General features: G+C 40.1%; 1 protein-coding gene across 2 annotated transcripts in view; it reads left to right on the top strand.

The window, feature by feature from the left end:
- The first annotated feature begins 74 nt into the window (after positions 1-74).
- The window catches only part of cgnb (cingulin b), a 34,799-nt gene continuing 22,783 nt past the window's right edge, over positions 75-12,090 (top strand). Inside the window, exons 1-5 of one of the 2 annotated variants that reach the window (XM_072447989.1) lie at positions 75-164; positions 6,329-7,401; positions 7,471-7,550; positions 7,624-7,693; positions 11,072-11,169. In XM_072447989.1, coding sequence (XP_072304090.1) covers positions 6,358-7,401; positions 7,471-7,550; positions 7,624-7,693; positions 11,072-11,169 — 1,292 coding nt within the window. In that variant the 5' untranslated portion in view covers positions 75-164; positions 6,329-6,357. Of the gene's footprint in view, positions 165-398; positions 458-6,328; positions 7,402-7,470; positions 7,551-7,623; positions 7,694-11,071; positions 11,170-12,090 lie in introns of those variants that run through there. The other variant, XM_072447990.1, reaches the window with a different exon arrangement.

Below are 12,090 nucleotides of genomic sequence, written 5' to 3'. Positions count from 1 at the left end.
CTGACGGTGTGTGTGTGTACTTCATGCCGCTCTGAGGACCATCTTTCTATCCCTCCAGGAGCGCGCCGCAGGGGCCCCGGCGCACACGCACGGCTTTGACGGGACCAGAGGAAAGCGCATCCAGACGGGGGAGCGTTGCCGTGTTCGCAGGTGCAGCGGAACAAGTGAGTAGTTTATTGACACAGCTGGGAGTTGTGGGGGGAAAGTGACACTACTGTAAGCTGTGTTTTTGCTGAGCGGACAGTAGATTAGATATCATTGGGTCAAAATGGACACTTGTGGCTGTGTGGTCGCACTTGTTCGGCAGGTGTGTTAAAGCCGGCCTCCGCTGTCATAAACGTGCTTTGGAAGTCCGCCTCGTCGCGCAGGATTCTCCGGTTTGGACACCGCTCGCCCGCTTCCTATAATTGGATGTGACGGCGGCGCGTAAAGAGGATATTGGAGGTTATTCCCGCAGGTAAACACTTCAAATCGGATGCGACAGCGCCTCGTGGGCTATTTTTGACCCGCGGCCGGGCTTGTTGTTGCCCGGGACTGGACGGGGGGCTCGCGGGCGCGTGTAAACAAACCCCCGGTGGTGGTTTCGACGCGCACCGATACTGACTTTACCGGATAGGTGGGTGTGACGCAACGGGATCCAGGGAGCGGGACGGGGCAGGTGCACCGGGATACTCGTGCGCTCGTGGCAGCAGCGTGTTTGTAATTGGCCAAAGTTGACATCTACTTGTAATGACTCTTGAGGCACTGTTCTTCCAATTATGAAAACATAAAAGTCAAGGCTATTAGATGAGATGAAAGGTGTTGATGCTTACGTTTTCATTGGATTGCTCCAGAAATAGTTCTAACCTAACACGTGTCCTTGGGGCTATATACTTCAAGGTATCCATGTAAACAAACTCTTAAATTGGAAATGGAAAGGCTGTTGTTATGTTGTTATTGGTTTCGACAACAGAGCTTATCTTGTTGAATATTATGGGTCGTATATTTTGACATAAATAAATAGCCAATGCAATGATGGGCTCTTCAGATTTAGGAAGACCATTCAGACTATATCACAGCAAATACAGGGTGACTAGCTGTCCATTGATGTCACATAAATAGTATAAAAAGTGAGATTTACATAAAAGGGAAAAAGCATGACATCATACTAGCCTTTTTTCCACCCCCCTTTCTTTTCTTCCTAAGAAATTGGGACTTTTTTGGTGTGCTGGCTCTGTATGTTGGCACCTATTGCTATTTCTATCTTTATCAATTCGTTACATTTGATAGAAAGCATATTGTGTTGTTGCAGTTATTATGTAGGAGCTATTCCTTGAGTCCATCCCTCGATGTCTCACCCCATTCAACAACGTGTCCCTCTTTTTTTATATTTTCCTTAGCAAATTAGTGCAATACAATATTCAATCATCTTTTCTTTGCCCGTTGTCAACAATAGATTGCAATTGGCTCAATTAAAACATTTACTGGAGTGGCAAAAAAAGATATGGTCCAGCTTTATCCTGTTAAGCTGTTACTTAAGCATGTTTGGATATTCGATAGGATAAGGTTTCACAATGTTGTTATAGCCTACTTTTTGCAATTTATTTAACATTCCAGTGACTGTTTACTAATCTTAGCACCACATTGTTCTGTCTCATATGATAAAATGCCATGGATTACCCCAAAATCATAAACAATCCTATTGTCCAAAGGCAATGGAAATATTGATTCATTTTGTGGCCAAGGAAGGACCGTAAATGTGGGTGAGCTGGAGTTTAGGAGAAAAGGAAGAGTGGCAGCAGTGAACGGTCCCGTTTGGTGGCATTCCTGTCTCTGTTGACATGGACATTTCTCATGACTGAGTGAGAGAGGGCACAAGGTGAAGCTGGAGTAAAACATGCATGAATCAGAAGTCCAGACCTCTAGATTTTCACCTGGCCAAAGGACAACTAATCCATGATTAAACCTCAATCAACATCGAAACTCTCTTCAAGAACTCAGTTAAAAAATGTACAAAGCCAGATTTGAAATGGGACTAAACCAGATCTACACCAGGACTAACGTGGGATTAGACAAAATCAGGATTAAAGTGGGACAAATCTAGGTCTAACCTGAGATTAAAATGGGACAAACCGAGGTCTATAGTGGGTCTCAATTAGGGATGTCCCAAATGAATGACCAGGAATGAAAAATTTTGGAAATCTATAATTTTCTTTCATCCATACTGTTTTTGTTTTATTTATTTGATATGGACATGACAATTCCATTGGTGACACCTGATACATTGTTTTAGATCAAATCAAATTTATTTATAAAGCACAATTCATACAAACTGCAATTCAAAGTGCTTTACAGTGTTTAAAACACAATTTTAAAAAAAGTAATAAAGTAAAAACACAATGCAGTTTATAAAAATGTAAAACAATGTACATTAGAGTAAAGTAAAGAATAAAAATAATGTAGTATTTTAAAATATTAAACAGGTAAAATTGTGTCAGTCATAGGCGCGGCTAAACAAAACAGTTTTTAGTTTGGATTTAAACACAGCCGGGGTGGGGGCCTGTCTCACGACTTTGGGAAGGCTATTCCTGACCTTCCAGACGAGATGTTATCGCACAAGTGCTAATTCTCAACACCTGTCCAATAACATAAAAGCCAATGCTTTATATTTAGGTACAATGATATTGTAACTAGAGTTGTCAAAACCAAATGTATCAAAACTATGTACTGGTGTGTACGGAGTGAAACCTTTCCTTAATAGTTTTAGATTACCGGTATGTATAATAAGAACACAAATAAGACCACAAATTAGTATCAAGTTGTCTACAATAATTGTGATTTGTGGCAATTATCATCATTGTTTATTATTTAATTGATTGATTTTGACATTGTGCAGCATGTGTCTCTTAACTCCTATAAGCGGCCCTGATGTAGTTGGAGAGATAGCAACAACAGAGCTATTGTTGGAATCTGTATTTACCTAAGGAACACGTTTACACCTGGGAGCTGTGAGTGAGCAGTCGCTAAGGGGCCGGCTTTCTTTACTTCTGGATCTTATCTCGTTTATAACCGAGTCAATGGAAATATTTGAGCAAAAACCAGATACTTTGAAATTAAACTCTAACTAAAAAAAAACTATATGATTCGTAAAGTAATAATAATGTCTAATTTAAGTTACATGAATAGTCAATTTGAAACATTCTCAAGTTGTTGTTGAATTTAATTGTATATTGAGTAATGGCATGTGTCTGGAGACTCCTGCTCCCCCCACAGTAAGAAGGGCCTTTCTGTGGGAGTTATGTTTCCTCTGGGCACTCCAGTTTCCCCCATAAACCTAAAACACACACATAATGCAAAATCCACCAGCTTCAGCCCTGACCAAGTCAGGCTCAAGATCTGGAGATGAGACTCCTGATCTGTTCTCTTGCAGCTTTGAAGAATGGGTCAAATGCACAGGTCAAATTTCACCAAGGGTACAATTGGCTCTACCTTAACCATAACATTTGTATTTTAGCCAAATCACACAAAATGCACATTCATAGTTACATTAACTCAAAATAATAGATCAAGTGAGGTGAGAATGATAATTTTTGATATTGTATTTGGATACACTGTGCATCATGATTCTAGCTATTTGTTCAACAGAATTGATGCACTATTTTTGGTCTTACCGCATCCTTTGTATTAATCCTCTCCATTCTTGTTTACAATGAGCCTAAACTGACAGGGCCGTATAGGCTTTATGTTGTTACCGCTTCACTTCTTCCTCCGCTTTAATCTGCTCTTATTTTACAAATGCAAACCACGCGCGATGCAGAGTTTACAGCAAACGTCTGGAATCCGAGGAATGTTTTTGACAAAGACAAAGGCTGACTTTGATTCACTAATCTAACCTCATTACTAGTCAAACGGCCATGTGCGTTACACTATAACCACTGAGCACACAGCGCTAGTTGCACTTTAATTCAGACCGCTGGGAAAATCAAGTCCGGGTTTCAAAACACAAGTGAAACTAGACAAAATGAAAATAAAGTTGTTGTTTTTGTTTTGTTTTAAAGGTGCACTATGTAACTCGAACAATATATTGTGTCATTAAACTTATCTCTCGGGAGACCAGATCTGTGGAGAGGCAAGCTTGCTCACACTAAGAATGTTTTTTTTAAAATAGATTTTTGTGATTTAAAAAAAGAGAAAATTTGAGAAAAATCTAAACTTGAAGTATTAGTTATAAACAGTTCACGAAAATTGTCCTGCAATTGTTCAAAATAAATCTTCAAAATAAAACATTTAGTGAAATTAATTTGAATCTTTGGTCAATATCTCAAAATCTGATGTGAATTTGCACAAAAATTATTTATGTTTTCTCATTTTAGGATGCAGTGCTTTATAGATGGATGGTGGGGGTGGGGGGGTGGGGGGGGGGGGGGGTGTTTTCGATGTGCGGATGCCTTTAGCAGGAGTTAGTTTAGAGCGCGGCGCCACATCTCAAAGTAAACAGTGTACGCCTGAGTGAGTCCTCTCTGAAGTCTGGGCACTGAGGAGAGCCAGAGCAGAGGCCCAGCCCTGACATGGGCCCGGCTGTTTAATGCACCACAAAAGCACAAGTGTACACCGTCCCAAAGTCCCATCACCACCCTCCTCCTCATCAGCCCCACATATTACATTTATTAATGACTTCAGCTGAGGGGAGTCTATAAATGAGAAACAAAATTGGCACAGGGTTTACTCAACTTTATTCTACCTTAGCGGCTAAATAAAGAGTCTTTCTCCATGCAGGAATTTCTATAGATTAAATGTTGGTTTTACCATTTTTGTGTATTGACATCACAATATCAAATTTGAATGTTAAAAAAACACCATGATCTAACGATTATTCACTAAAGTTAAATCGTTAATTCACATTTTCACAAGTTTATTGGATCACTGTTCCTCCCTAGCTTTATCAAATTAAAACTTGCTAAATGAAGATTGTTACAAATACAGCCTGGTAAAAAGTGCTTCAAGTACTTCAAGTATTTCTTACTTTTTTGAGTACCGGTAGTAGAGTAGTACTCATTGTTTCTGCATATGATTCTCAAGTACATCACAGCGTTATTTTGTCCTTTTCAGGAAGCCCCATTTTGGTCAATTGATCCATTGATTGACTTAAAAGGGTCACTGTGGCAGCTGTATATTAATAACTGTCCCAGTGTGAGCTGAACTAGTGGCTTTACTTTGACTGTAGTTAATATTTCACTGATTACTTCACACAAACATTCATGCACAAAACATTTAGTAGACCAGCAGAAACACTACTTTATTTAAAATAGAATAGTTTCAAGTAATTTTAAATATATTTGTGTGTAGGTGTAGTATTGGTTTCCATGGAAAAGAGAATCTGTCTCTTTTCCATGGAAACCAATACTATACCTGCATCTCTCCCTTCTTCTCTGACCCTTGAATACAAAAGGCCTAGAGCTGCACAAAGAGCTCTTCAGTGCCATATTGGGCCTGGCATGAAAACAATGCATTCTGGATCTGGGAAGATGACAGTTTGATCAAGATACACCAGTCAGCTGACATTTTAGCCCCGTCATCATACCTCTACCTGGAAACAAGCAGGTTGTTCACACTAAACTAGAGGACTCCAGGGGTGAGGTATGATTACAGTCAGATGGGTGAGTTACTCCCAAAAGCAACACAAATGTAACACAGATGAAATACTCTTAGGTCTTATTTGGGTCAGCAGAATTGTGCTTTGAGTCGTGTGCTGTTTTGTCATCTATAATTGTATTAGATTGTCTACATATTGTTGTTTACTTTGACTGCTTGTTGTTTTATAAGCTTTTTCCAGTTCCCTTTTTGAAATTTGAATAAAAACAAATTTTAGCTCTGTTTTGTGATTGATTTAACTTCCCTCCAGTTGATTGAGGAACTTCAAGGACCAGAAATATTATTTGTGTAGAATGGACAGTCATCCAAATCATTTTTCGATTTATGAGACTAAATAGATTATTTGCAAAAAAACTGTATATAGTTGACAGAATTCAACCTTGGATTCAACCTGGACACGTCAGAGATTACACTTTTCAGGGACTAAACCGTTAACTACTGTATGCCAGTACAAACTAGGAATTCCCCCGGCCATTTGCACATCTTTAAATTCATGTTTGAATGTCTGAACAATAAAAAATGACCGTACACATAAATACTTTGCAATATTTTCTAACTTTTGCTTTAAGATGATGTTGAATGATCTGAAACCTACATTTATAGCAAGAGAGAAAATAAATCGATTTCAAAAACATTAGCTTCACCATAAACTTTACTGTATCATTTAACTGTATTGTTTTCTTTATTTATGTTGCAGTTGGCCATCTCTAAAGCCAGACTACAACCATGAGCAGTGTGTCCGGCGACAAGAAGCCGCTCGTGGACTACGGCGTTCAGATCCGGTTCATCAAAGACCTCCACGATGCCAGCGGAGGTCTCCCGGACAAGACCAGAGCCCAGCCCGCCTCTGCCACCGCCAGCAAGTACGGCGTCGCTGTCCGCGTTCAGGGCATCTCCGGTCAGCCTTACGTCGTCCTCAAAGATGGCGAGAAAGGAGATTCATACGGGGTGCAACTTAACACCCCCACTCCCAGCTCCGGACCTCCTTCACCGTACAACACTCTTCCAAAAAACAGAGACTCCCCGGATTTTGTGAACCCGTACAGTACGAGCGTCAACACCACTCCCTCCCCCGTTTCGCCCGCCGAGGAGGAGATGGGCGAGATTTTTGGGAGTCCTCTCCGGAGACCCCCGGGAGACGGTCAAGCCGGGACCCAGGGTGAATATGAGGTAGTAGCCAGTAAGAAGCCAGAAGACCACGCAAAAGTTGAGATTAAAGCCAAAGAGGCGAACAAAGACAAAACGAGTGAAGAAAAGTACAATGAAGCTGGACTGAAACCGGTCAGACCCAACGGACTTGGACCAAAAGGGGTCAAGCGCACCACTCACACGCTAAATAAACTAAATTCTTCCCTTGACACGTTTCCGGACCCTCCCAGGTTGGACGAGGAGGCCCCCGCCGCAGCTATTGACACAAACTCTTTAGCCCCCATAAACAAACTGATCAGCAAGTTCAATTCGTCGACGGGTAGCGCTCAGCAAACTAGGGGGCGCACCGGAGCCAGGCAGAGATTGAAATTTGACGAGCGGCGCCGGTCACGAAGTCTCGACGCCAGGAAAGAAATGAAATCTGAAATGACTTCTCCCACTGTGAATCCCTACGGCCCACCGCTATCCCCCTCTGTTAACTCCATCTCAAGTAATAATGGCCATGGTGGGATATCTCCGACTGTTGCTAGGGTGAGCGCACTCGAGTCCCCGAAACCGAGCTACAAGCCGCAAGAGAAGTTTGTTGCCAAGGACACGCCGCCAGCGATATCAAAAAAGCCAGTAAGTGTCCGCCTGGGATAAATTTAGCTTTCAATATGTTTCTTTTAAATTTTTTCGTCGTTTCTGAAGGAGCTTCTGCCAAAGAGCTTCAGCGCAGACGGAGAGGAAGTCCAGATCAAGCAGGCCATTCTCAACATACTTAAAGAAGGGTTCGTCAGACAGCACTCAACGTCGTCTATTGTCGCACTATATGTTTCAATCGTGTTGTTGTTTGTCTTATAGATCCAGTGACAGCGAAATGGTGCTCAGACAAAAAGCCAATTCTGTTTATGACACGACTAAAAGCATAAAGGTAGGAGTGCTATTACTATTATGAACCTGAACTGAATTAAAGCATTTAAACTAGGCGGGGTAAAATTACTGCTGAGTCAGATGGTGCACAACAATACACGTGTGCGACAGGTATTCCACATCTAGTTTACATAACGACCATTTTTATTGCTCCTACAGTCGAATGTAAGCTTTAACATATGATCTACTGTTTGCAATATGAAACTGTAGCATATAATTTTAGATAAAGGCTAAATAAACTCCAATAAAACCCACGGCAAATGGTTTTTGAAATGACAGCGTGAGACTAATGCAAAGTAGTGCGGTTTGTGTAATTATAAGGATGCTTGTCTTTTAGAAAATATGTTAATTACTATATTGCTGTGAATGTATTAATGAAGTGTTGATATTTAAGTGAATGAAGTGTCTGGGGAAATTTGTACAGTCCAACTTAAGTTATTATTTATACTTTATTTATTTTCAGTTTTTAAATGTATAAAATGGATCAGAAAAGCAAATACAACAGAACACAATCGAAAATAGAAAAATTATTAAGGCACATTATTCCTGTTGCTTTGGTTCATGCCAATAATTATCATGATAAATTTGTTGGGACTTGTATATATATATATTTTTTTTTTTTTTCTTTTCTCAAACCGGTGCGAACAAAATGAAATGGCAAGAAACAATTGCAATATTCTGTACTCTTGTCACAGAACGTTGAACCACTCCACCAACGACATGATGGAGAGAAAGTTGAGTGAAGCTAAATTAAGGTTCATAAATAGCTGAATGGGTAATTAGTTTGTGCAGAGTGCGTGTATTAATGTTGGCTATACATAAGGGTCAAGGGTCAACTCGTCTCTTCTCGTTGCTGTAATGAAGCTGACAGATGGTGGGCGGCCTCGTTATTGGGATATGAAGTTTCAAATTCATCCACTTTGTCTCTGCGGTGTCTTGTTCCTCGTCGGGCTCTGAAATAATTAAAAGCCGCGCCGTATTTGCCGTGCCATACCTGCCCCTTAGAAACCTTATTAACAGGAACCCGCGACGACTACGCTCTCAAAATTTGCATTGTTTTGCATATTTCTCCATGCCAGAGGTGCCCTCCCTTACATCTCCACTTGACTATGCATGAACCCGTTGTGCTTTTGTGGTTGCACGGTAGCAGAATAGCCGTCATTTGCCCGCTTTGTATCATGGCAACGCAGTGGGCCGTCCCGTGAGGATGAGGGCGCAGTCACTGAGAGGCATCAATAATTGAGTTGGACTGGAAACCTGTTGCCAGCTGGTGGTATAGGCTTAAGCAGGGGAATATCCTTCTTATATGGGGTCCTTGTTCACAAAGCTGCATTAGAAATCAGTTCAATTTGGCACATTTGAAGTGGTTTTCTAACGGTTATGGAAACGACAGGCACATCTAGAAACTCACTGACAGACTGTTGTGAGATGATTTACCCCCCAAGGCTGTTTACTCACTGACTTTCCCTTAGATATGTGTTCTTGTCAGACAATGTGTTTTTAAGTTGTTATTTTGGTTTCTCCAGTTTTGGTGGTAGAAAAAGTGCTTTCATTTTACTACAGTTGTGGTTTTCGGAGTCATACCCACGCATTGCCTCTGGAATTCCTTCAAATTCAAATCGGATGCTGATCAATACTAAAACTGAAAAACAAAATCACAAACAGGACGAAATGTCAGCTTTCCTCAACAGTTTTAGAATGATCTTCATCAGCTTCCTCAGAACTAGTACAAGACGCAAAGAAAGTATTATTATTTTGTGTTGAAAATGCAGCATTTTTATTTGAATTGTGGTATTGAAATCGGTATCGAGTATCGAGCCTGTTCCATAGTATTTAAATTGAGTCTGACATTAAGTTTCTGAAAGAAACGTAAAGCTAATGACTTAAACGGCCATATAAAAATAACTTTACATTTAGATTTACTTTTACCCTTTTCTTTCTTTTCTTTTCTTTCTTTTTTGATTATTATGACAAACTGGACCATAATAATCCGTAATGTGACTCTAGTCCATGTCACGAAGAAGCTTTTTCAACAGAATCTACATCGAAATATGTTCAAATAGTGTCACAGTGTTTTTATTGTCAGCATAACTTATTTAAACCTGCAGCACTCTAGAGTAAGCCACATTTAGCTCTATGTGTCTTGGTAAATGTCTGTTGTCTTGTTGGCTGCAGTGTTGTCGACGTTAATGTGCGTTAGTGGGAGGATAATGAAGTTAGTGCGCCGACACGGTTTGTTTCCTTTGTTAATTGAGGAGACATGAAGTGCCCAGTAACTTGACTCTGGCCTCGCTGCGTGTACTGTAGAAATGAGACCGTCCTCTGTGTCGCACGAGCGGGAGGTTATCAGAAAGACCATATCTGTTTGTCGGTGATCAAAAGTAGTGCGGTTTCGAGCATTGTGTAAGAGGCGTGTTACAAGAATTGATAAAAGTATATTTATTTAAATAGAGTGAGTACAGAAAGAACAAAATTGTTTCAAGCCCGGACTTGAACTACACCAACACTAGTTTAATTATCTCTTTGAAAATGTTCCCCCACTAATCTAGATTTCCATAATTTAACTTTATCCAATATTATGCTCTTTGTGATGTTTTCTTTATGCTACATCTCTCACTACTCTCCATCTTCCATCATCAGAACTGCCAGAAAACCTATACGCTAGCGTTTCATCTGATGTGTTTGGATTATAGAGGACATTTTTTAAAAGAAATTAGATAGCAAAAAAAATACACATTAGGTCTGTAACAAGTTAATCGCATCTAATTTAGTAATCAAATAATCGTTAACTTGGCCATACATAGATTCCAAAACATGCCATGAGCTGAGAAATTAAGTTTTATGACTGAAATTGAGCCATAATTTCATAAAAATTTCATGAAAAATGTGTAAATTTAGTGTATTTTATGATAACATGCAATTTAGTAAACATTAGCAAAGTTCTCGTTAGCTGCAGCCCTAATACATCTTTCAGGGGGTTAGTTGTAATTATGTATGTATGGGATTCATTTCAACTTCAAGTATAATTCTCACTCTCTTTGTCTTCTCCGCTCCGGCTTTGCGTCGCAGTAATTGTCATGTAGGAGGATGAGAGCCACAGCTTCAATACGTGTTTATTCGGTGTAAAGTGGGCGACTGGAGAAGCGGCTCGCCTGCATTCTGTCACAATATGTTGTTTATGGAGATTTAGCCCGCTTTTTCTGATGGTTTGTTGATGGTGTACTGAGCCTGTCCTTTAAAATATCTCTGACTGAAACTAAAACTAGGCCAAAGACGTCCATGGCGTGTTTGGGTTCAGACGGCATAATGCATACTGGAGTTGACGCTGTATAGCACTAAAGTTTCTGAGGTTTTTTTGTGGCTTGTCGTTGTCGAACAGAGGGGAGCGGCCGAGGGAAGCCTGAAAAAGGACTCGCGCGACGACGTCCAAGAGCAGCTCAGTCGATTCAAGAGAGATTTGCAACAAGCGTATGATGAGTAAGTACTTTGTGTATCAACAAGTAAACCTTTGAGTGTCTGAAGGTGTGAGTTTAAATAAGGATGTAACAAGGAAATTCACTTGTACTGACTTGACAGTAGGTCTAACCAGGTCTAATCCCGATTTTAACCTGGTTTAAGTAGGACTAAACCTTAAGGGTCAGATTAGGTTCAAACTAGGACTAAATTAAGACCAACAACATGACTTTACTGCATAAATCAGTCCAGGGGTGTCCAACTATGGCGCTGGGACTTTCTGATAACTTTTTGTTGGCCCTCAAGCTTTCTGGTCCACATTTTCACTGCAAATGTATTATCTTCTACTATTATAGCCTCAATAACTAACATTAATGTGCAAGACGGTCCTGATAATGAAGTTTTGAGACTGAATTAATGTAGTGTCAAAGCTCAGAAATGCAACTTTTTTTTAATGATATGCACAATATTCACTACTTGCCCTCTGCTTATTCTACGTTTAAATATGTGACCCTTGATGAAAACTGTTTTGACAGCCCTGGTCAAAACGATAAACAGATGATTTGCAGGTGACTGGTTCAAATTAATTCAATTTAATATGGACCAATAAACTCCTGATATCCACGACCTGTGAAACGCTGGCTTACAAAACCTTCTGCTTCAGTACAGTTCCAGTTGTATTTTCTGTGGCTATTTGTCATTTTTGTCTTGATTGACACGGTTCACATTAGCACCACATCAGTTATAATGTATTGGTATTTTCTGCCCTTGGTTTCCTAATGGACTGAGAAATGCATCAGCAGCACTGAAAGCATCGTAAGCCACAAGAAATGCATTAGCAAAAAACCTGCCATTTTTGCCAATGTCAAAACATTGTTATATTGTTGTTATATTTTTGTTACTTCCAAAAAAACTGTTTTCTGACATTTGTAGTATAGTATTTGG

This window comes from Eucyclogobius newberryi, unplaced genomic scaffold (assembly GCF_026437365.1).
Source record: "Eucyclogobius newberryi isolate DKJ021-1_F unplaced genomic scaffold, fEucNew1.0.hap1 SCAF_16, whole genome shotgun sequence".
Taxonomy (NCBI): domain Eukaryota; kingdom Metazoa; phylum Chordata; class Actinopteri; order Gobiiformes; family Gobiidae; genus Eucyclogobius; species Eucyclogobius newberryi.
The sequence above is the reverse complement of the archived record's forward strand: the minus strand, read 5'-3'. Positions and strand labels throughout refer to the sequence as shown.